This window comes from Pteropus alecto, unplaced genomic scaffold (assembly GCF_000325575.1).
Source record: "Pteropus alecto unplaced genomic scaffold, ASM32557v1 scaffold22, whole genome shotgun sequence".
NCBI lineage: Eukaryota > Metazoa > Chordata > Mammalia > Chiroptera > Pteropodidae > Pteropus > Pteropus alecto.
Genome location: NW_006434839.1, coordinates 3345740 through 3372536, shown reverse-complemented (window position 1 = coordinate 3372536; position 26797 = coordinate 3345740). Strand labels below are relative to the sequence as shown.

General features: G+C 36.5%; 1 protein-coding gene across 1 annotated transcript in view; it reads left to right on the top strand.

Annotated features, from left to right (window-relative positions):
- The first annotated feature begins 13827 nt into the window (after positions 1-13827).
- TRIM24 (tripartite motif containing 24) overlaps positions 13828-26797 on the top strand; it is a 113507-nt gene continuing 100537 nt past the window's right edge. The window contains exons 1-2 of the mRNA XM_025045850.1: positions 13828-14038; positions 23109-23266. Of these exons, the coding sequence (XP_024901618.1) occupies positions 13828-14038; positions 23109-23266 (369 nt within the window). The remainder of the gene's footprint in view (positions 14039-23108; positions 23267-26797) is intronic.

Here is a 26797-nt window from a genome sequence, read left to right as displayed (position 1 = left end):
AGAACAGTTAGAAGAAAATATAGGGATAAATTTTTGTGACCTTGGATTAGGTAAAGACTTCATAGATGTGACATTAAAACTACCAGCAACAACTACAAAAAATAGATAATCTCCCAAAGTAAAAACATTTGTGCTACAATGGACACATCCAGAAAGGGAAAAGCTAACTTATAGAATGGGAGAAAATATTTGTAAATCATACATCAGAGAATATGTATTCAAAATATATAAAGAACTTTTATGACTCAATAATAAAAAGACAAATAATTCAATTTTAAAAAATAGGCAAAGGACCTGAAAGATATTTTTCCAAAGAACATATACAAATGGCCAATAAGTACATGAAAAGATACTCCATCATTATCTATCAGGGAAATGCAAATCAAAACCACACACGTGCACTAGGATGGCTATAATCAAAAAGATAAATAATAATTTTTGGCAATGATGTGGAGAAATTGAATTCCTCACACATTGTTGTTGAGACTGTAAAATGACCCAATTCCTTTGAAAAACTGTCTGGCAATAGTTCCTCAAATTGTTAAACATAGAGTTACCACATGACCCAGCAATTTCACTCTTAGGTATCTATCAAGATAAATGAAAACGTATGTCCACACAAAAACTCATGAACAAATATTCATAGCAGCATTATTCTTAATAACCACAAAATGGAAACCACCCAAATGTGATGAACAGATAGAGTATAGTATATCCATACAATGGAATATTATTTTTCGATAAAAAGAAATGAAGTGCTGGTATATGCTACGGTGTAGAAAAACTTGAAAACATCACGCTAAAAGAAGCCAGTCACAAAAGACCATATAATAATTCCTTCTACATAAATTGTAGGCAAATCTATAAAGACAGAAAGTGTATTAGTAATCGCCTAGCTCTGGTGGGACTGAGGAAAATGGCTACTAAAAGTGAAACTGAAGGTACCTGTGACTTTGATTAAATTTAGTTTTAAATCCTAGCTCTAGAAATCATATCCCTCCCCTCCTCTTTCTACATCCCTCAGAGACCTAGCCTTTCCCCCAGATAATCAGTTACACCCAAGGCAGCAGGAGACAGCAGCCTGGACCTGACTAATGGCCACAAGGCCCAGACCTCTGGCAGGCTAAAGATAATATCGTGACCTAAGTTATGTTTCAGCTCCTGAGCTCCAAGGTGGACTGGCCCCCTGGCTACTTTCCCATTAAACCAGAGGGATGCTGGAACTGACCTCAGAGCTGTCCTCAAGACCTGAAGAAATGATTTATTACTCTTACTTCCCTTCCAATCAATCAGCTCCCAGCATAACCCTGAACTCCCTAACGCATGGTGTCCTGTGATTTTTGTCCTATATAATCTATAACCTGCATGCCATTGGGAAGTCGGAAGTTCCCCGCCTTTGTATTGGGCAATTCAATATTAAACTATTTTTCTTTCTATACTGCAAACTCCTGCTTTTATATTTCTTTGGGTTAGCGTGCACAGGCAGATGGACTCAAAAACAAAAATCAAACAAAACAAAACCAAAACATTGGGGTCCCAGTAACAAAAGGCACTGTGTTTCTCTTTGGGTTGATGAAAGTGTTCTATACTTAGATTGTGGTAATGGCTGCACAATTCTGTAAATACATTAAAAGCCACTGAATTGTAAATTTTAAGTGGGTCACTTGTAGAGTATGTGAATTATATCTGAATGAAGCTGTGTAAAATGTAATCAAAAACTTTTTTAAAAGAGTGAGTCAATTGCCACCCTCCTCTTAGCAATCATCCAAAACAGGAAGTTGACAAATTAATAAATTTTATGTATTTTTTTGACATGAAAAAGCACAGACTGATCTGAACTTTAGCAGCCTTCTCCATTCCATGTTCCAATACCTACTAATCAGATTTGATATTCAAGAGGATTTTTTTCGCCAGCTCAGCTACGTATTCTTAAATATACAAAAAAAAAAAAAAGTAACGTGGAAAAATGTTCACTGTGATGGTATCTTTGGATAAAGTTTTTTTTTTTCTTTTAACTTTCCTAATTTTCCATTTTGAGCAGCATGTATTACTTTATAATCAATAAAAACTCTTATAAACTTATTTCAAACATTTTTAATTGAAAATAACAGAATTTGTCATTGTTTACTGAGGAACAGTTTTCTGTGTCTGTGATGCCTACTGAACAATCTTCCTTCTAAATATTCCTATCGCAAGGATTAAACCTGGTCATTGGAGTAGACAGTGTTGACCCCTCAGAGTTACCTCAAAATAAACCACTTGGGCATGAGGATTATAGAGCTGAAGGCAATTGAGAACCAACAGAAGCAGTAAAAGTCCTCTGTTCTCCTCTCATCTGCCTAAAAGCAGGGCAAAATTTTCCCTTTGAGGAAAGGGCATCCGCTGTCATCAGGTAGAGAAGTATAACTCTTATCATTGAAGACAAGAGAGCTAAGACCAAGATGAGCTGGTATCAACAGACCTTACTAAAATAGCCCTTATCTTCTCTTCCTTCTTCCATAAATTTCCTCGTCGCTTCCCCACAATTTATCATCCCTTGAAGTCCAAACTCCCTTTGTTTTGTTAAAACGAATACAATCCCGAGTCTAACCACTTCTTTGAGTTTTACTTCTTTCCTGTGAACTCATATGCATGTAAATATCAATAAAAATTGTTGCTTTTTCTCTTGTTAATCTTTCTTTTGTCGGTTTAATTTGCATTACGCCGATAATGAACACAGGAGGGTGGAGGAAAAATTTTTCCTCCTCGACAGACCCTTACATTTTTTCAATTTTTTAATATTTAGTTGTATTTGCATAAAAATTTTTAAGAACTAAATTTTATCAATATTGCTTTTTATGACTTGTATTTGTCCAATATTGTGTAAAATTCAGTGGGTTTTTATGGGTGCCTTTTCTCTCTCAACCAGATTCTCAGATTAAGGGAATGACTATGTCATATAATGTATTACGGATACTCTACTTCCCCTAGAATAGTCCATTGCACAATGTAAGTAATCAATACACTTTTCAATCTTTTTATTATAAAACTTTTTTATAACAAAACTTTTTAATAACTTTTTTGTAACAGAAAAGCGTGCATTGTAGGTTGCTTTCTATAAATGTCTTCGACAACTGTTGTGTTCTTAGATACTAATCTAGATATTTATAGCTCATTTTGACGTGAAAAAGCACAGACTGATCTATAGCTCATTCTATGCCATATCGCCATGTTTATAAATTACCTTTTGGTTTTTATAGGTATTTTTAAATTGCCTTCAAAATTCTGTTCTTTTACAAAAGTCTTCCTATATTCTTTTTAAAAAATGACATACTTAAATTGCAAATGTGTCTTCATTTATGGTAAGTCTTTCTTGTATCTTATCTTTCCATATCTCATTTACTCAAGTCTGGATTAAAGTAAACGCTTCTGATTTCTTCCTTTAGCAAAATAATTTTACAGCTGTTTAAGTCAAAAGCAAACTTTCTTTTTTAAATTCTACATTGATCTTATGGAATGAATTTAATATTAATCAAATGTCTTTAAGCAAACATTCCTCATCATTAAAATATGCTGTCCGAAATCTTAACTGTCCTTGGTAAAACCCACCACATATGAAAAAGATTACCTTTCATCCTGCCTTCACACTCTCTGATAATTTGTTGAGATGAGGAGTACAATGTGAAGTAATCCTACACTCTCTCTCACTTGGCTGAGAGAAAGGCTAACTCTTACAGGTTTCATGTAAACTATCAGACCAAGATACAGTGGAATGTTTTTAATCACTTCCTTTCTCACTTTCCTCTTTATTTTTCTTTTTCTCTCCACCACACTAGTTTATCCCCATCCATTCCTTCCACCAAACTATCAGCAGATCAAGAGCCAACCATACAACTTCTCTGTATAAAAGTTTTTAATGAATTATCATTGCCTGGATAAAGCCTAATGTGAAAACTGAAAGAAGGCATGTGATGCAGAAGAGGATCTTGACTAATGGCTGGTTTGTCAAGATGATGTTTTCTTTGCTGAAGTCATCACTTTTGTGCTGGGTCTTCATTGGAATTAATTTTGCCAATTTGCCCAGAGCCTGGGCTCACTAAAGTAACAGAGATTGATATGTAAACGACGATGCCTATGGATTTAACTACACTGAGAATTTTAACTGGCAAGAGGACTGACTAGTCTGATCTGCTCCTTGTTGAATTCTTAGAAAGAAAGGTGCGAGAATCTATACTATAATTGAAATTATGCTACTTAGCCTCAGGGCCAGAAGCGCTATGTTTTAAGTACCTGTTGACATTCGGTTTGATATTTCAGCAACAGATTCATACTGCATGTTGAATCCTTAACTACAGTGGTCCAGAATACTTCCTAATGGACCATTAAATAGCCATTCTTCAGACAGATCCATCCTTTATATACGCCGATATTATTGATAAGATAAAAGCCACAATCTTACTTTTCTTGCTTCTGGACTAGAAAACATTTTATCCGTAAGGCACCTTTGGCACATATCTGTTATCATACATCTGATTGTATATCGTAATTCTACTCTCTGCATCGCAGATTGATTTGGTTTTGTTCAAGCCTACAATGATATGATAGTAAAAAGATTGTATATAACCAAGATCAGCATAATATGTGGGGCCCAGGGCAAGATGAAAAGTTGGAGAACTTTGTTTAAAAATTATTAAGAATTTCAAGACAGTGACAGCAGAGCATCAGACCAAGTAAAGGGCCCTTCTCAGTCCAGGGCCTTGAGCTCATGTCACACACCAATGAAGTCAGCCTACAGGTAACAATCTTCTAATGCAAGAGTCAGCCAACTACCACCCACAGTCCAAATCCAGTAGCTCCCTATTTCTGTTAAGTAAAGTTGTATTGGAATGTAGCTACACCTATTGGTATGGTCTATTGTCTCTTTTGCTCTGCAATAGCAGAGTTCTAGCCGTGCTACAGTGATCATATGGCCCACAGACAAATATTTACTATCCGCCCCTTTCGGAAAAGTTTGCTGACTCATGCTCTAGTGTCTGATCTGTCAGTTCTTGCCCCATGCTTGCTATTCAAAATGGGCATTCGGTTTGATCCATTCTCCTCCTAAGAAGCCATGTCAGACCCATGCGGGGCCTGCAGCTATAAATCAGATGAATCTGGGGATTATCGACCCACTCAAAATCCACAGACTGAAGTGCCACAAGTTTCTACGATACCGTAGGACAGAAACATCCACACGTTCTCCATGGAGAAGCCCGTGAAGCTATCTGATCTCTTCTACTCAGATTTCTTGGATGCCTAGGATTTCTCACCACCACTACCACAAAGCCATATACCATTCCAACTCTCAGTCAGAGGACCAGCACTTGCCTGGAGTTTTGTGTGTCCATTTCATGAGGCACTGGGCTCAACAACTGTTCTTCGGCTTGAAATAAAAACTTTGAAATCCTCTGGCTTCATCTCTGGCAGATCTACCCCCGACAATGATTCCCCTGAATAAGGTGCCCATACAATCTTAATATCTGGACTTAGGCCCCTATACAGAACTTCAGAGCATCTGGAATTTTCCTCTACATGCTAGTCATCTAGTTAGCCTGCCACAGTTCCTTAGATGCTGGTAGAAGACACAATACTGGTGGAAGACATGAATGCTATGTAAGAAATGAAGGACATTTTATTACTCACAGCAAGAGCAGGAGCCAAAGGAACAGCATTTTTGCACCATTTTCCCAAGCCCCATTTCCCACAGGGTGACATAAGGAAGGGCCAATTTACACCCTGTCGTAGATTCTTTCAAAGGAAAGCCACCTTTAGCTTGGAGAACGAGAATTTTTTAAACAATGCACTATAATACTATAGAAGTTCCCCTTATTCACGGGGGATATGCCCCAAGACTCCCAGTGGATGCTTAAAACCGTGGATGGTACCGAACCTTACATATACAACATTTTTTTCCTATACGTACATACCAATGATAAAGTTTAATGTTTTTTCCGGACTAACTAAGCACTTAGCATGTACTATGGCCTTAACTTTTGCAGCTCGAGATGTGGCAGCAAAACTAGCACTAATTTCTTTTTCCTTCACCATTTCATGGATTCATTCTTAGTGTAGATCTTAGCAGCCTCAGCATACGATTTTTTCTCTCTCCTTATTAAGTCAAGAATGTTAATCTTTTCTTTGGCTTCTCTTTGGCATGTCTGAATTGCCAGCATCACTACTGCTCGTGTTCACTTGATCTGATAACTAAGTGACTAATGCGTGGGGAGTGTATATAGGCTGATATGCTCGACAAAGAGACGATTTATGTCCCGAGGGGGAGGAAGCAGGACAGCACGAGATTTCATCAGGCTTCAGAACGGTGTGTGCAATATAAAACCATGAATTGGACAGCACGAGATTTCATCAGGCTACTCAGAACGGTGTGCAATATAAAACCATGAATTATTTGTTTGGGGAATTTTCCATTTAACATTTTTGGACCAAAGCTGACTGCGCATAGCTGAAACCACAGAAAAAATGACACCGCGGATAAGGGGAAGGGACTACTGTACAAGCACACGTGCCCTTAGCCCTCTAGAAGGAGGGGTTATCTTTATCACACCCGACAGTAAGCAAATCTATCCATCGCTCTGAAGGAAGACGCTGTCTCTATCTTCCAAGGCCATTTGCTACAAAAACATCCTTGAAAATACAGTTGAGAACAAAGGGCAATCGGTGCCCTGGTTGCAAGTTGTGCAGAAATGCAAAAAACTCCTGGAGAATTGTCTCAGCAGCCCTCACTTGAATTTGTTCTTTTACAGTGGCTCCTCCCTCCCATTCCCACCCCCGAAGGAACACATGAGTAGCTTTTTCCTGTGAGCAAGTTGGAATTTTGCTACTGTCTTCTCCCAGGTTTGATTCCTTCTCTTTCTAGTTCTCAGCTTAATAGCTGGCACTTTAGAGAAATATATCCCACACACCCTATTGCCCCAACACCAACACGGAGCTAAATGCTCTCTCCTGTTTTGTGACTTTTCAAGTAGAATTGTAGCAATTGTTGTCTGTGTGTAACTAAACAACCTCGGTACCAAGATATGTTTAAAGCACTTAACCACTCCCCCCATGCACGGTGTTCTTCAAAATTTCCTGAAGTTGTGTGTGTGTGTGTGTGTGTGTGTGTGTGTGTGTGTGTGTGTGATGGTACAAAAAATTACGTTATGCAAATGAGAGGACAAATAAGAGTGAATAAAAGGGAACAGGAAGAGGAATCAGGAACTGACTCAAAACAAAAACACCATCCGGAGGAAACAGGATAAGCCTGTCCAGACACTGGAAATTATAGAGGAAGGAAAAGCAATTACTACAACAGATGGACGGAAGCAGAGCAGCTAACAGAGGTGGAGCCATGTTTATTTGAGAAAGTGTGTCCGGAGATTTGAGGGCTGAATAGAATTTGTGCTCATTCCTCATAGTTCCTGGATCTGTAATGATAGATACTCATAGAGACTTAACAGGCATGGATGAACTCCTGTAAACAATCAAGATGTTTCCTAAACCTGTAATTCTCTGTCACTTCTGACTTCCTTTCTTTTTATGTATGTGTATGTTTTTATTTTAATGGATACTAACTTGATTTATTCATTTCCCACTTGCCAGAATATTTGAATTCCTAGACAATTGTCTAAGTTTATGGAGATGATTGGAAAGTATATTAAAACCAGTTCTGTCCCAGAAAATATGGGACAGATGGCTGTGGGGCATTAAAAAAAGAGAACTGTTAAGCCTAAATGCAGTATCTTATTGTCTGCTGTATTTTTCAAAAGCTCGCAGAGCGAGCCATACGTTATTGTTTCATCTCTCATGATATAACTAAATTCCTTCAAACACATACAATTAAAAAATAATCCGCTCTTGAGTAAATTGCACATACATGAATAAAAATGCAATCTCTTTTAGATGAGTTTTGTGTTTCCCAGCTGTCCACAAGATTATTATGTATATTAAATTATATACTCTCTACTCTGCATTTCATCAGAGCTACAAAGGAAAAGATTTAGCCATTTTTAAATTTCTTACTAAAGTAAAACCCTCACTAATTATTCATCAGCTTTCAAAACTTTACAACTGTTCAATCTTTTGAGGCATTTGGATGCATAAACTAACTCTAATTTTAGTAGTTCTCTCATCTAGTTGCTTTAATAAAATTAGAGCATCTCTTTCTTTTATACTCTAAATTAAACATCAAATGCAATATTTTTAAAACAATTAGAATCATTGAAATTTAGAGTTGAAAAAATATTTAATTTTTATAGGGTAAATGAGAAAGCTGAGACTCGATGATTGCCCAAGCATCATATTCCCAAAAGATATGCCCAGCTAGGAGTGCATTAAAACCCCTTTTTTCATATACTTAAGGGTCCATGATCTTTCTACAGCATGCAAACTTTTCTATTTGTGATTTTCATAGGAAGTCGACTCTAAATTTATTCAATCAAGTAGTGCCTAGGCAGATTTATGCCTTGTCACCTGATCAGTGAACGTTTCTTTTTAAATCCATTTTTAAATTAGATATTTGTATATATTGCAAAATGATCACCATAAGTCTAGTCAACATTGTTACTAAAGTTACAAAAAATTTTTTCTTGTAATGAGAACTTTTAAAGTCTACTCTCTCCGTATTTTTCAAATATGCAATATAATATTATTAACTATAGTCATCGTGTTGTACATTATATCCCCAGAACTTATTTATTTCATATCTTTTGACTCCTTTCACCCTTCAGTCATTTTTATAAGAAAAGAAAGGCTTTTTCTTTGGGGACAAGTCTATTTTTTTTTAAGTCAAAATATGTGAAGCTGAAGCTCCAAACTGAACATAAGTTAAAACTCAAATTTTACCATATCACAGGGCCAATGAGCCCCTGATAGATTTTCAAGTCTTCATAGAGTTTGGTGAAAAAAATCCATAGGGAATAGATTTCATTACTTAGGATTATAATGTCTTTAGTTGGCGTGTTTCTGAAGTTCATGAGCCTGAAATATTTAGAAATTTCCATCTGGACACATTTTTTCATATTTTCCTTTTTTCATCATTCTTGTTAAATTAAGTGCCCCGATATCTTAATCTTTCTTGGGGTTGCAAATCCTTCTGTGGACTCTTTTACAAATAAAACTTTTCCTTAAGTAGAGGAACTCTTATGATGGAAAGTCTCTGCTCCTCAATGTTGCTGGCTGCCAGGTTTTGTTGCCACTTTCAATGTGCATGCTTTTCCCTGTGGATTCTCCTGTACTTCCCTTCAAATATTATCATGTGCTCATATTGCCCTCATAAGGTGTAATTGTATCTGTCTTCCATTAGCATCGTTTCTGAGGAATCTCCATACCGTTTTCCACAGGGGCCGCATCAATTTCCATCAACAATGTACAAGGTTTCCCTGTTCACTACATCTTCCACAACACTTACTTTATATATATATAATAGACATCCCAACAGGTGTAAGGTGATTTCTCATTGTGGTTTTGATTTGCATTTCCCTGATGATTAGTGATGTTGAGCATCTTTTCATATACTTATTGGACATTTGTATGTCTTCTTTGGGAAAATGTCTATTCAGTTCCGTTGTCCATTTTTTAATTGGGTTATTTTATTTTTTATTTTGTCTTATATATTTTGGATATTCATCCTTTATCAGGTATATGGTTTGCAAATATTCTCACTTTCTCTGTGTTGATTTGTTTCTTTTGCTATGCAGAATCTTTTTAGTTTGACGTAGTCCCACTTACCTATTTTTTCCTTTTGTTGCCTGTGCTTTTTGTATTATATCCAGAAATCATTGCAAAAGCTAATATCGAGAGGGTTTTTCTCTATGTTTTCTTCTAGGAGTTTTATGGTTTCAGTTCTTATGTTTAAATCTCAAATGATTTTAAGTTGTTTTTTGTGTATGGTGTAAGAAAGGGGTCCAGTTGTTTTGTAGTAGAATCTTATCTGTGCTCCTTAGACCAAAAACTTTTGTTATAATGGGCTGAAGCAAGCTTGATATTTTATAATGATATTTTATATTTATATTATTATGAACAATCTTTTCCTCCAAATCCATTTATTATCCATAAGACTTTTTTATATTAGTTAAAATTTTGTGTCAATTGATTTATATTAAATGTTTATACATTTTTCCTCCTTTTCTCTTCCTCAATACTTCTTTATTATAATAATCTTTCAAATTCTAAGATTAGGTATTATTTTTTCTTTTAACCTCATGCAATTTTCTTCCAGTCAAACCTAAATTTATAGAATCTTTGATAAAACTTTGAATTAACCTTGAAAATTGTGATAAAATACATATAAGATTTACTTTTTTAATCTATTTTTAAGTATACAATTCAGTAACAGTACTTTACAGTTTTGGGCAAACATTGCTGATTAACATTTTAAAAAATAATAGTGATACCTTTTACCGAATCCCTGCCATTTATATTTATTTCATTCATTTTTCAAAAGCCCTATTAGGTTATAATTGGCCATCTGCTCAAGATCACGTGACTAGGAAGGAGCGGAACTGGGTTCCAAACCATATCTTTCTGACTGACTCAAAACCTTGTGTTCTTTTAAAAAAAAAATTGTAGATGTATAAGTTTAAAAACATATTAATATAATGCATGCACATAGTTGAAAAATAAAATTGAAAACAAAATAATTAAAGTAATAGGGAAGAAAATACATAGTAATTTGTTGATAGCCTTAAAGTAAGAAGATGTTCTTCTTAAATAAGATACCAAAAGCAAAGAACAAAAAGGCAGTATATTGCTAAATTTGACTATATAAAAATAAAAAAATTTTGTAACATAAACAAAAAAATACCATAAACAAAATTAAAGAAGTGACTAGACCCGTTTTAAAAGGACACTGGTCATATTCAATTAGGATGCACTCTAATGATTGTGAATGCCTATAAAGATGCTATTTCCAAATAGTATCTAAAGGCCGCACACTAAGGTAAGGGGGGATTAGTAATTCGACACGTCTTTTTTTGGGGTGATGCAATTCAATCCATAAGAAATAGTATATCATATATGGAAACACAAACGCGACGCACAGTACCATATATTTTCAAGAGTTCATGTGTATGTATGTAAATACAGATGAAATTTTTGAAAGCTATATACTGAATTGATATAATAGGTACTGCTCCTGGTAGTGGGTGGCCATAGTGGATTTTAGCCTTCAGTCTTCACTGCAATGTTCACGTTTTTACAAGAAAATGCATCGCTGAAATAATTTTTTAAAATCAAATAGTATAGAAAAGTTTTAATGAAAAACAATGGAACCCTTCCCCGCTGTTTTCTACCTTTTTAGTCCCATTTCCAGAGGAAAACACTTTTTAACTTTTAACTCATTGTGTTAGTAGTTACCTTTGTTGATTTAAATAGCATACTTAAAAATATTAAATAATCTCATAAGATTATTGAGAAGAGGAAATGAATTTTACATGTCAAGAACTTAAAATTATACTTGGCACATGAATACTTAATATAGGTTGGCTATTAGTAGTTTTAATATACCATGAATATTGAATACTTAATATAGGTTGACTACCAGTATTTTAGATAAACCATGGTCTTGTCATTTGTTAACTTTAGATGTTACTTATTAACTTCAGTAGCGACGAGCGAGGATTTAGAGCCCTTATTCATCCTCTCAATTGCGTCATCTTTTCAACCACTGATTAACTAAGTTTGAATTTCTTCCAATTTGTTCTAATTCTCCCATTGCTTCAGCTTCAAACTCACCAGTATCTAACAGACTCTTCTCAGAATTACTGCACTAAAATTTGAAAGAAAATCTAGCTGCCTCAATTGTGGAGAAGTGGTTTTTAATTTCTTGCTGAAGCTCTCCCTTTCTTTGCCATCTTTCTTGGCCTCGTCTTTTGTAAATCAAATTGGGTTATTACTGTGCTTCTATTCTAATACGTTTCCCTCCAGCATCTAGAGATCTAGTTTCAGAGTGCTGACCTAAGTGATACTGTCAACAATAAATATTTGTTGATGGATTGAAAGCCCTTTTATTGTGATTTTTATAGAAATGGCATGTTTTTGTCTTCTCAAGTTAAAAAGAGCTCACTGAGAAAGCCTATTCACAGTTCACATGTCATCTCATTCTCCTGCGTGCTATTAATGAATTTGGTGTTGCCAAATTAAATGGCACGTTAGCTTCCCTTTGGGTCATGACTTTACTTATGACTTTAGTTACAGCTCCCATCATCCTGACCCACAGGGTTACCTGCTTCCATGTTAATTATCTGGAGCAAGAATAGACAAAACCCTTTTCTGGTTTCACTCAAATAGAGTTGAACAGAATGCATTTTTAAAAAATGCTTTACAGGACAAAAATAAGCATGGAGTTCAGGAATATCAGTGGTCTGGCTGACAAAGAAGAGATGTCATATTTTGCAAGCCAGAATTTCATATTCCTTTTACATCCAGTCCGAGAGATTTATTTTCACTTTAATGAATGGAATTAAGTAGCCTTAAAATATTCTTATACAGGAAGTGATCTCGCCCATAGTAAAGCTCTAGTGGTGTAATATTATAATAAATATTCATATATCAGAATTATCCACAAAAAGTAAGAGGAAGATTGTTTTTTCACTGTGCACACCTCAAATCAAATGAATAGAATCAAAGTAAGAAAGAAAATGTCTAATACTCCACAGCATTGACCTTGGTTTCTGTGGGGTTGAAATCATTGACATCTTCCTTCACCTTGCAAGGAAGTAGGGGTAATAGAGAAGAAGTTGGTGCAGAAGATCTAGGACTAAACTAAGCATTACATTATCTGTATTCTACTTATCATTCTTCCAATTATTCAACTAGAGTTCTTCGTTCTTAGAAAAAATCAACTTTTCTGAATCTCGATTTCCTTATCTAAAAAATGGGCACACTAATACTTATACTACCTATCTCTCAGGAGTTGTTCAAATAGTTGTCATGGCAGCAATTTATTGCATAGTTAAATTTTCTTCAATCTTGTTCAAGGGAACTTGAAGCAAGTCAGTTCATAGATTTCTTTCACAGACACTTTTTTGAACAAGAATAGGTAGGTAGGTAACATTTTCAGACTAAGTACAAAAAAAAAATCTGAGTACCGGTTATTAGACCCCTCATGTACAGTTAGTTTTCACAGAACTATGTGGGGAAATCTAATACCCACAAGGGCTCTTTAATTAAATCATTTTTTATTGTGGTTCAAATACATACAAAGTTAAAGAGAATATATAATGGCCTAGTACCTATCATTTCGCTTCAAAGAGTATCTGTACATAATCAATTTTATTCATGTATACTTCTCTCTACCCTCAAACTGGATTATTTTAAAGTGAATTCCAGATTTTACTTATAGATATGTAAGAGATCAGACTATGTCACCCCACAATATACCACTCTGGCATAAAGATTATTTTAAACTGAAGGCAATTGAGAAAAAGCCGACACAAGATGAGCTCTCTGTCATCCCCCATCTTCTGGAAAATATTATAGTCTTTCTGTTGGTGGATGCCTCAGAGTGAGTATCATTAAAGTCTCCTCCCCCATGGCTAAATTGGAGTCTCCCAAAGAGCCTGAAAAAAGAAACTTCGCTTTTGTAACATTTGATGACCATGATTCTGTAGACAAGGTTGTTATTCAGGAATACCATACTGTGTCCAGTCACAATTCTGAAGCAAGAATGCTTCATCCAGCCAAAGGGGTCAAAGTGGTTCTGGAAACTTCGGTGATGGTCGTGGAGGTAGTTTTGGTGGGAATGACGACTTGGGTTGTCATTCAGTGGTCGAGGTGGCTTTGGTGGCAGCCATGGTGGTAGAGGATAAGGTGGCAATGGAGATGGCTATAATGGATTTGGTAATGGCGGAAATAATTTTGGAGATGGTGGAAGGTACAATGATTTTGGCAGTTATAATGATGAATCTTCAAATTTTGGACCCACAAAAAGAGGAAACTTTGGAGACAGAAGCTCTAGTCTCCATGGTGGTAGAGGCCAGTACTACAAAACCGAACCACAAAACCAATAACAGTCTCAGAAGCAACAGTAGGTATGGCAGTGGCAGCAGCTTTTAATTACTGCCAGGAAACAAAGCTTAGCAGGAGAGGAAAGCCAGAGAAGTGACAGGAAAGCTACAGGTTACAAGAGATTTATGAACTCAGCCAAGCACAGTGGTGGCAGGGCCTCGCTGCTACAAAGAAGAATGTTTTATTTAGATAACACTCATGTGTGTGGGCAAAAAACTCGAGGACTATATTTGTGACTAATCCTATAACAGGTTATTTTAGTTTCTGTTCTGTGGAAAGTGTAAAGCATTCCAACAAAGGGTTTTAATGTAGATTTTTTTTGCACCCATGCTGTTGAATGTAATAGTCTGATCATGACGTTGAATAAATCTGCTTTTAAAAAAACCATAAATTCCCTTTGAATTTAGCAATTCCACCACTTCCCATGCCAGCAAGAGAATAACAGCCTTATCGCCCAAGATGAAATGCCACCGAGAAAGAGTCTACACAAATAAACCTCGCTAAATAGCTCTAATCTACCACTAGCTACCCATATATTTGCTTTCCCTTAACAGGTCACCTCTTGAAGCTCAAAGTCCCTTTTCTGTCTTATTGTTTCTCTTTAACTTGATCCTCTTTTGACAGGAAGGTATTTCTCTTTTCTCTATGACGTCCCCTCATGCCAGATAAACCTTTTTGACACTGTATACATTCGCATGCCTTTTCTCCTGTTGATTTGTCAGTAAACAATTTATTTTGCAAACCCAGGCAGAGAACATATGAGAATAAAGAAAAATTCTCCTCCCCTGCAGAAACTTGAGTCTGAACTTCTAAGGTAACCTGTCTTTCTCTGTCACTTTGTCGTGGATGTTGAAGAACCCAGATCATCTGTATTTGTACAGAATTTCTCATGTTCTGGATTTTGCCAATTACACATCATCCGCATTCTCCACCCCATCCCACCCCCACCTCCATGCGTTCTTTAATTCTCTGAATTTCCTGTAAACTGGTAGATTTAGGGCTTGATTGGATTCAAGTTTGATTTCTTTTTTTCCTCAAAATAATTTAGCGGTAATAATGTACGCTCTCTATTGCATCATATCAAGAGTAATATGATAATTAATGTTCTCTCCTTTTGTGATGTTAAGATTGATCTTTGGTTTCAGGTGCTATTAGCCTCATCCATTCATTATAAAGTTTCCCACCAACTTTTCACCTTGTGGTTTTAGCAGCCATTGATGATCATTTTCTAGATCCATTATTTCATTAAGGAATGTGTGGTGATGTTGTAATTTTATCAATTCTTGTCTATTTTTATATAATCTAGAATTCTTCTCTAAGGAAAAATTTTCCCAAGATTTCCCTGAGGGGCAGTTCTTATGTGAGGCAGGATACTTTTTTGTTATTGGGCAAATTATTTGGTTCTCTGGCATCCTCCCAAAATGATCAACGTGGTTTTGTGTTGACTATGTATGAATACTTGAATTTTCACACATATCATATGTCTAATTCATTGTGGTTATCACTCTTCTTTTTGATGTTCAAATTATCACTTTGGTCACTGGCAGCCCCTTTAACTTGGTTCCTGTGTCCTTTTGATGTGACCACAGAAATCTTTCATAGATTCTTTGTTTTCTGATCAACAAGATATTTCAGGATCATTTTATATATTTCCTGCCTCAAATCTGAGATCAGTCATTTCTCCAAAGCATCTCGGCCTAAAGATGCTCTTAGTTTCACAAAGTCTATCAGAAAATTGTTTAAAACATTTTCTCAGAAATGCTAGATATCTCCCAGAAGGTGGTTTAAATATTACATCACAGCAAAATTCTATCCTAAACCACTTTTCCTCAAATTTGAGACAATTTTATTTTTCTTAGATAGTAAAATATTTTTTTATAAATTATTTAAAGAGCTATATAAATGTAAACTTATTATAATTATGCATAGTTTCAAAGTTTTAAAGATGTATGGAGCGGAAGAGTAAGACGAGAGAAGCAGGATAGACGTGATTAACAAAATCTGGAGATTACGGCATCCATTACTTTGCCCATCACCAGTGCTAATGCTTTGAATTTTTCCTCATCTTTTCTTTTCTATTTACTTATCTATTGATCTATTCATTTTTATTTGTTTCTACTTTTGTGGCTGTTATAACTATTACTGTGATTTTTAAAAACTATACATATGCATTATTTACATTCATGTATACTTTTCTTCATTAAATAAAGTTCTAGGAGTGGAATTTTTGTGTCAAATGAATAAATGTAATTAAGTTTTTGCTACATATTTCAAATTGAACTAATTTATACTCCCACCAGTACACTAATACTTTTACAATGTTATGCTGCTATAAAAAGAAATAGGAGACAGCAACTGCTGGCTTCTAGAGGAGCTAAATGGATATTGCTTTCCATTCCCAAAGAATGAATGCTCACCAGCGCAAGAGACAAACTGGATTCATTCATTGTACAATTTGGAGGGGGATGGGGAGGAAGGTAGTACTGTACTCGAAGCTTTAAAAGTTCTGAAATCATCTCCTTCAATAGAAAGCAAGACTTGAAATTGAACATTTTATTACCAAATCTCATCTGGAGTGATTCAATTCAAATATTTATGAGCAATGAATAGTAACTCGAGTATAATAAATAGTTACTTGTCTTAATGATTGATATACTAAAGAAGGAAATATTCTCAGATTGAACTTCATGATTTCAACATGAAATTTTTTTCCTATACAACCGATTATAGAAAATCATAGTTTTAAAACAAATTTTCCTCTTTTTACTTTGAAATAAGAGTGGTGTTGGGGAGGGAGTCTGAAATAATGGAAAAGTTTTTAGAAATATTTCCAAAGATATAAGATCATTAAAGGTGTAGCAACATTCAACACATAGTTATTGAGTACCTACCATGTTCAAGGTCTTGTGCTGGCAAGTGGATGAAATAAGATGATTAAACTGAGCTTCTAACCCTCTCATTCTAATGAGGACACAATTAATCATAATACAAAATAGATGATATTGAAGTTCTGAAAAAGAGAATAAATTCTTTTCTGGAGGCAGGTATGAGAGGGAGCAGGGCTTCTCAAGAAAGACCACATAACTTCCTGGGGGCATCCAGTCATTAAAGTCTGTACACTTTGCTATGATTATAACAGTAAAAATAGAACAGAAGCATTGTTCCAAAGAGATTACTTTTTAGGCTGGAGAGGGCTTGGGAATACTTATAACCATAAAGCTGTGAACTTTGTTGTCCTTTAAAAATTCAAATGAATAATAGAGAAACATTTTTGAGATTGGTAATATTTTTTCTCACAATTATAAAGGATTTTTCTATTGTTTTCTAGCTTCTTATGTGGTATTGTTATGACTCTTAGACTTTTATATATTACCTATTTGTTTGTTTTCTCTTTAGAGGCTTTTGGGATGTTTCATTACCTTCTAAGAGGTTCTAAGTAGTCTCCCCTTCTCTCCTGTTGCTTGATCCCAAGCGTGGGCATACACACTTCTTTTTGTTCCCAGTGGTGATAGCTAAGACTTGGCTGGAACATTTAACAAGATTTTACCAAATGCTTGTAGATTTCAGAATGAAAATTTAACACATCGGGCTAAGTTTTGTGTATTTTTCATTCTTAAATCTTAACAACTATTCCATTTACAACTTTTTACCACAATAGCCATAATGCCACTTTTCTGACAACTCATCTTTTAGCATAATGTTTTTTTCACTCAAAACCATACTAAATATTCTATAAGCAGCAATATTTTGATATGACAGTTTTAGACAAAGACCCACTCCCCAATCCACTCGACACACAGTTTTTAGTTAAAAAATCATGTAGAACAAATGAATTGTGTGCTATGTTTGACTTTTATATTGCATGTGTTTTCATGTGCATTAAGCAAGAGGGATTCTTCTGTCTTGAAGTGATTTTCTGTTTAGCTTCCATTTTGTCCTAAAGTGTGTATGTGTTATAACTTTATTTTTAAGAGTGTCTTGAGTGTAAAGTAGTATGAGCCTCCAAAATCTATGAAACAAACATTTCTCTAACTGATAGGCTCAAAAAGCATAATATTCAGATACATGATTCCGCTCAGCATTGAGAAATGTTATAAAATTATGAAGAGCATTTCAGCTCCTGGACCACTGCTCCATTCCCAAAGGCTCTTTACTTTGCATTTGCACAACTAAAGCAAAATGAAAATGGTTTCCTGGAACTCAGTGATGATTGGCCTCCTCATAAATCAAGTCTCTCCTAGAAGTCTAGGAAGCTGATGATCATTTATATATTTTAAGTGACAATTGTTTTCAGTGTCTACTTCTGCTGGAACCCAGTCTTAATATAGCTCACCGTCTTACTAAAACCAACCTTTTCTCTCTCTGCATTTCATCCCAAGGCTCTAGGCTGTATTCTTGGCATTAGACAACAAAGAGAAGGAACACAAATGCTGTCCCTGGCAACTCCACACTTCTGTTGAGGAGAGAAACACAATTACATATAGAATTAATTATAGTAAAAATAAGACTGAGCAATATAGAAGTACGAACCAAAGACAGAGTTAATGACACACACTAAGGACATAAGGGTCATAAATTCTTTTTCTACTAGTGCTTAGCATCTACATGCCATCTGCCATCGCTGCTTTCTAGTATGCACTGCTTTCTATATACAGTCTTATGCACTTTGAATTTTGCATCAGGCCCATGCATTTCCTGTTTGAAAATACATGATTTCATTTTTAAAAATAATAATAAAATTCGTCTTACAACTTAATAAACGGATTATAAAATTTAGATGAATAGTGCTGTGATATCTTTTTAAAGCTGCTTCCCAATTATTTCAAGTTTACATTATAAATTTTGACTAGAATATATATGACTATGCAAAAAAATTATTTGTATTCTTATTCAAAATGCTTCTGATAAGCACAATTCTTTAAATTCGTTATACCAGATAATAAAGATACTTTGTTTTCTCATAGAATAAATGCATATGGAATAATAAGCATAAAAGAATAGTCTAAATACTTTGAAAAGAAAAAGAAAAGTTAGGATGGACTTACCCTCTAAGATTGTGATATATATTTTAAAGTTATGGAAATTAAAATCGTATGCAGGAATAGACAAATTAATGAAACAGTATCTGAAGCAGACCCGTGCAGATGTGGAAATCTCATATAAGCTATAGGTGGCATTTCAAATTAGTAGGAAATGGATGAGCCACTGAATGAATAAGGTTGGTACTGCTGGTCATCCATAAGGAAACAAGAATGAACTGGGTGTCCCCTCCCCTCCTTCCCTGAAATAAGAACATATCCATGTTACAGAGTTGTTTTTATATTATGTGGTTGTTAAAAAGAATGAAGTACATTTATGTGCAAAAAATATGAAAAGAAATTCAGAGTATAAAGTAAAAAGAGCAAGATACAGAAAAAAATCTGTATATCACAATCCTATTTCTCTGTGTTTGAGCGTGCATTGGGGACAGCCAGAAGTCTCCAATACACAAGTGCATAAGAATACAATGTACAGACGACAGGTCTAGAATTATATACAATAAACTGCTACTGTAATTTCGAGGAAGAGAGTTACAACCGAGGGGAGTAGATGTAGAAGCCAATATTCTTTACCAAATTTCCAGAATTGCTTATTTAAAAATAATTATACTATGAAACAGTCACATGTAAAGGGTCGTAAAATTATAAATAACCCAATAATTTAATATTGGGTTATTTAATAAATTAATCCATTCATCTAGCTTTTATAAAAAGTCTACCTGCTACCAGGCTGGTGCAGTGATTATCAAAATATGGTCTGAAAACGTAAAGGTCTTAGATGCTCTCTTAGAGAATCCATGAAATCAAAACTATTTTAAAAATAATATTAATGTGTTATTTGCCTCTATTTGCTTTTATTCTCACACAAGTTTACAGTGGATTTTCCAGAGGAAGAGAAGGGTCATGAGGTTAATGCGATAGAAGAGGACAGGGATAGTAACAAGATTTTTCCCTATGTAGTTTTCATATTTTATATTTATTTTTAAACCATATGAATATGTTACTATTAAAACGCATACCCTAGAAGACAATATGGGTAAATATTTGTGTAATCTCTGGATGGAAGGCATTTCTGAATGTGCCACAAAATCAAAAGCCATAAGGAAAAAGTGATAAATTTGACTACATAAAAAGTTAATTTGTCTAGCAGGAAAAAAAAAAAAAATCCATAAGGTTAAAAGACAAATGACTCATAGGAAAATATTTTTGCAACATATGGAGCGTTATAAATAATGGTCCCTTTCAAATGAATAAGAAAAGAGAAGAGTACACGCTAGAAAAAGAGGCCAAGGCCACGATCAGGCAATCACAAATGAAAAAGATGCAAACGTTCCTAAATGTATGAAGATATGTTCTGTCTCAGCATTAATCAAAAGATGAAAATAAAGTTGGTAGTGAGTTACCTCTTTTAGACATTCAGATTGGCGAAGATTAACTAGAATAATGGCAAAGATGTGGGGAAATTGGCATTCACATACAACGTTGGAGGGAGTGTAATGTAACATATTTCTGAAGGGAAGTGTGGCAATAAATACGAAGATATTAATTGCACAACCCTTGTTCTAAAAATTCCACTTCTAAGAATTTAAAGTCACAAAGATAAATAAGAAGCTGCAAACAATAGTGTGTCAGTTTACTTATTTCTGTCCCCACTGCCCCATTCGATCTCTCTTGATCCTTTCTCTAATAGAATCTCCACCCCTAATAGAATACATGACTACTTCACTGAAGAGGACATTTCCTAACTTTTCTTGAAGCTAAATGTGACCTTGTAACAACATGTCAGTGGAAGTGAGTGCTCAAATTTTTTGTTACTTGATGAAAATTGCCGGTTCTTCTCTTGAGGAAAAGGTGCTTATGCGCCAGATCTGGCCACATAGGTAAGAACAACATTTTGAGGGATGGCAGAATAAAAAGCTTGAAGGAAAATGTTGCCTTGAATGATTGAGAAGCAAAGCTGCAGACTGCATTCATTTTTAGGAAAGAGAAATAAATTTGATATTGTTTGAGCCATGGAAATTGTCATACCAGGTTAGCCTATAACTTGACTAATAAAAATTTAAATGTCTGACGATAGTTTTTTCCCCAACAAATTTTGTTCTAATAAAATCATAGGCAATGATTAAAAGTGATTTTGTAAATTTCTAAATGTCTATATGTATTGTTGGGTTTTTTAGTGTGCATAAATTGCTATAATAAAGTTTCACAGAGTGGATGGCTTAAATAACAGAAATTTATTACTCACAGTCCAGGAAACTGGAAAGTCCATGGTCAAGGTTCCAGCCAATTCGATTTTTGATGGGAACTCTACTCCTAGCTTGCAGATAGCCACCTTGCTAGGTGTTCATATGGCCTTTCTCTTAGTGTATATGCTTGGGGTTGGGGAGTGAAGGTGAAAAAAAAAACAAACAGGTATTGAGAATGTGCTCTGGTTTCTCTTCCTCTTCTTACAAGGACACTGATCTGACCAGATTAGGGCTCCACCCTTCTGACCTCATTTAACTTTAACTCCTAAAGACCCTATCTCCAAAAACAGGTTCACATCTGGGGTTAGAGTGTCAACATGTAAATTTGAAGGGGACATAATGCAATCCATAGCATTAAGTTAAAAAAGTTACTAAAATCATGCGTATTGTGATCCCAATTATATCAAATTATACATGTGTGGGTATGTATGTATAGAGTATGTTTACATAGATAGATTCTGAAAAGATGCTCCCCAGTAGCAATGAACTCTGTAGATGGGGTTTATGGAGGCAGTGACAGGCATCACTGTGCTATATTAAGAACAAATTATAGCACAGAAAAGCACGTATAATTAAAAATAGTGGCTGACGTATATCACCACTATAAGAGCAAACAAAACCTGTATAACAAATGAAGATTTGTTCACATAAGTAGAGTTAAGAGTAAAAACAATAACTCCAAAGAATGACACTTTTTAAAAATACAAATGTGACTTTGAATTCTACTATCAAGTGAAGTATTTCTTCAACAGTAGAAATTGCTTCTGCCATTTCGGTGCTTTATGTGGAGTTGTACTAGGCTGTAATTTTTAGCAGTTATTTCTCAGGAAGAAACCATATCATCATTTTCAGAGTCCTTTCAAACTTCTGCTTTGGTTCGCTCATTCATCTTTCATTTATTTGCCCCTTTGTTGAGGTGTCTTTGATCTACTCATTGTCCTTCTAGCTCTCAGTTACTACACTTTTCTTCCCTTCATTTTTTCCCTTACTTTCCTTTACATTTCATTGTTTTCACTCTCTTTCTTCTTCTTGGTTCTCTCATTGACTTACTCTTGATCTATTGAGTTTTTCATTGCTCACCCCCCTCTTCATTTTACCCCTCTGCAAGTCCTAACCTCAGAAGAAAACCCAATAAATGTGCCTCCACCGAGCAAGCAGAATATTAAAATGTGGGGCTTTTCTCTGCCCCTCCACACTCTCAGAACGGTCTGCATAGGTATTGCTTTCAGTCCCTAAGCCACTTGCTCTAACTGTTGTAAAGGTAGTCTAAGTTGAACAAAGCCTTGTGAGTCAATATTTAGTTACAGCCACTTCATTACCTCTGTCATTCAAACAAGGGAAAAATATGCCCTTTCCCCCGTCACTCCCCAGCCTTTATATGACTTCTTTTCCTCTGCACATAATGTTCTAAAAACATTATTTACCTGGAATAAAAAGGGGAGGTGGTGAAGGAAAAGGAAAATCACCTGAAAATATCTCTCCTGGATCTTCCTCTTTTGTAAATGGCTCTCAAGAGCCAAATATTTGAGGGGAAAAAAAACTATAATTGAGGCAAATACTTGGAATGGAGCAGAGGGTGAGAGGACTAAAGCAGGGGGAAGCAAGCTCTAGATTTTTAGCTTCCACAAATTTGGGAGCTATTAAGGGACTACAGAGTAGAAGACATGGTTGTTAGTCTAAAGGAATTAAAATCTAGTAGGAGAAATGACATGCCCTTCGTGTTGGGTGTCTCTAAGACCGCCCTCAGTTTTGGTGATTTGCTCGGACTCGTAAGATTCAGAAATTTTCCCACTCTCGGTTACAGTTTATTACCGAGAAAGGATGCAGATTAGAATCTGCAAAGGGAAAAGGTGCACAGGTCGAGCCCAGGAGAAATCGGGAGCAAAGCTTGCAGTTGTCCTCTCCTGGGAGAATCCCACAAACAGCACTCGATTCTCCCAGCAACAATGTGTAACAACACCTGTAAAGTGTTTCCAGCCAAGAAAATTCCCCCAATCCTTGGTATCCAAAATTTTAAATGATGGGTAGTCACATGGGCATGGATTACCCTGTGACTGACCTACTCGGCTACTCGGTCTCCAGTCCTCCAGAGGTCAAAGAGACACAGCATGATCCAGGGCCTCACACATACAAAAAATCCATGTTAGCCATAAGTCATGCTATTGTTAGCATAAACTATCTGGTCAAACTGATGGAGTGTGGCCCAAAGCCTCAAGCATAAAAAACACTCTTATCAGGTAGGATAAAGGTTCAGGGGCCATCTCCCAGGAGTTAATCAAGGGCCAGCTCTTTCTTGGGAATATGCAGGATTTGAGTAATCCATGCTCACTGAGTTAACCTTTTAGTTCACCCCAAGTAGCACGTAGGCTATAAACATTTTTTAAACTGAGTTTTTATCTTCCTGATGGCAGAAAACTTAATTTAGTCATATTCTTGATTACTTTAGGTTTTGTTTCTATTTTGATTTTGGTCATCTCAAATTTTAAATCAGTCAATACAATATTCATTCTTCTATCTAGAGCCGATTTGCAGATCCAAGGGTTTAATAGTGTCTGGGCGTATGCGGTAACGGCATTGGGTTCTCGAGCCTCCTTGGTTCACAGTGGCATAGACAGAATGTGCCTTGCCCGCCTTGGTTCTTGACTGTTGGCATCTCTGTGGAAGCCACTGAGATGATGAGACAGTCTTTAGTGCCAGCGTACTGCATTCTTCTTGTCCTAACACTGAGGCCTCAAGTCATCTAGGCTTCTCAGCCACTACTGAAGCTACAGAGATCTTTTCTTTGTTCCTCTAAAGCTGTAGAAGATTGAGCGAAGGGGCTATCTCAAACCCTCCTTGCCTAGACATGTATCACCTCTGAGAAGTCTACTCAAAAATGATGTTGTTAAACTTCCCTGAAAGTTCTAGAATTTCTATCCATTACTACTGCTTGTGGGGTGGAGGTGGGCATGAGAAATCCTCACTAGCATCTAATGCTCTTGTGCTCCTCTCAGACTCCCTTCTCTTCCAGCGTAAACAGCTCTTATCTCCTCTCTCAAAGGTGGTGGTAGAGGTGGCAGGGGATGCAGCTTACGAAATGTCAAGCCATCCAATTACTCTGAAACTTAAAATGAGTATGGAAAGGCAGTAAAGAATAATCTATTAGTAGTGTGGATCTCTGTGAAATTTTTTTGCAACATATTTGAGAGGGCGACACATGAGTAAAAATAACCCAAACTAATTAATTCATTTTCTAGACTTAAAAAAAATCCCAAACAAACCCAGAAGCTCTATGTATTTGAACAAAGTAAAACACACAATTGTTTTAATTACATGAGACTAGGAAGACTAAGAATATGGAAGGTAATTTTCTCTAAAACTGGTTATCCGTGATGACTGAGAAATTAAACTAGTGGGTCGTATCGAATTGCTTGGAAATCTCTCAAAACAGGCCTCTCCAGTTCACCTCTTATTTTTTTTCTTATCCACCACCATCATCTGAGGTAATAAAGAGCACTTGTCTTTAGTCTGCTTGAATTCTGTATACCACCTCTCTAATTATTGGATTATTTGATTAGCATAGTCAAATCATTAATTTGTAATACAGACTTTGCTTTTCTAGTATATAAAGATCTTCAAGGTGCAGCTATAAAAAGATGAATACTGAATGAGTACTGGGGAAGAAGTGAAGACTCTGAGGTGGTTTAAGGGGACAATAGGCAAATCTGTACCTGGGAAGAGCATTCCAAAACAAAAGGGAAAACATGTGCAAAGCAGTAGGCATTAAAATGAAAGCTTGAGAATAGTGGAAACCTCAGCTTGGGAGGAGTACCGGAATGAAATCATGGAGGGATAGTTAAGAAACTTTGGCTATGTCTCTAAGTGTTTCTCTAAGTGTGGTCCTGGAGCACCCAGACGGTAATCATGAGAGGCTACTAAAATTAAAAACTGGGACCAGCCCAAAAAACCAGCTTTTAAGCAAGCTTGCTAGGTGGTTTTCATGCAAACTAAAATTTAAGAAGCTACTGGGTTACAAAATAAATAGCCCTTGAATGTCATCAAGTAGAACTTTCTACTGTCTTACGAAGATTGAATTTTATGACCTCTTTGGAAAAGAACTGTAAGAGAGGAATAATCCGGGACGGTAAAGTATTGTGAGAGGGCTAGAGTTTGCACTCCTCCATTGCCATTTCTTCTTTCAAGGTCATTTCAACTTTAACAAAGCCTCTTCTGACCCCATCTCGCTCTCCTCAAAGATCCAGCACCACTTCATTTGTACTTAAAAATGACACTTCCATACAATTTTTTAACAGTCTTGCGTATACGAAAGCTTTGTTTCATCGACCTCATTTCTACACTTCAAATTCTTTAAAAAGCTTGGCCATTTTCTTTGAGTGAAAAGATGCTTAACTTCTGATATAAGCGTGCGAGTGTGTGGAGTGGGTGGGGAATGAAAAAGAATATTGAAGTTATGAAGTAATTGGACATAATTATTGATTTATTTATATTTTTTGTAATGATGCCATATTTATGCAATAAAGACGCTTGCAAACTACACACATATACATATATAAATTCTTTGGGAAATGAAGGCTTTTTATTCAATAAAATCATTGACTTTAAAAATTAATTTTTTTATTAGCGAAATCCTTCAAATATTTCCGACTTGCAGAACCTTCCCCTTTATTCTTCATGCTCCAACGCTCATCATAGAGAACGCGTACATTCAAGTGGCAAAATCCATGCTGCCTCCACAATATCCTTTTTTCCACATTTTTCATTTTTACAATCCTTTCCTTGTTCGCTCTTCACTATCTTCACTTGGGCATCCTTTGACCCTTCTACCACATTTACTCCCCCTACAGGACCCCCGTGTCCAGCAAGCAGTAAAACCAGAGTTTTCGAAGCAGTTATTTAATTAACGCGTAGACACGGTAGAGCTCCGCCCCGTAGGAGGAGCCTACACATGCGGACCGAATTAGGTGGTCCGTGGTTAACAAATGAACCCTCAATATTTTCAGAGGGGCTACGCGCACACAAAGGGCCAATCAGAGGTCGCGGTTCTGGGATTCTGAGGGGCGGGGCTGGGCGAGCTCGCTCCCGCCTCCCAGCCTCCCACCGCGGCCGTCGGAGCCTCGCGGGCTTCGGCAGGCCCCGCCCCCTGGCCAGGCGCGGCGGCTATTGGGCGGCGCGCTCCCTGCCGTGGTCTCAGTTGCTGGGAGAGAGAGCGAGGGCGGGGGCGGAGCCGGAGGTGGGTCGGGGGCTGGGGAGAAAAAGCTGGGAGGCGAGGGCGGACTGGGTGGATTCGACGAGCGCCGCGGCGGTTGGCGAAGCGGACAGAGCGCAGCCTCCCGTGTGCGAGGGACGGTCCCCGCTGACAGATCCCCCTCTTCCGGCCTCGCCGCCCGGGAGGCGGATCCCCGGGGCCTGAGGAGGCTTCTTCGTCCCGGCCCGCCCTCCTTCCCTCTCCCGCGAGTCACCCGAGCGGCCTGTGAGAAGGAGGAGGAGGAGGTC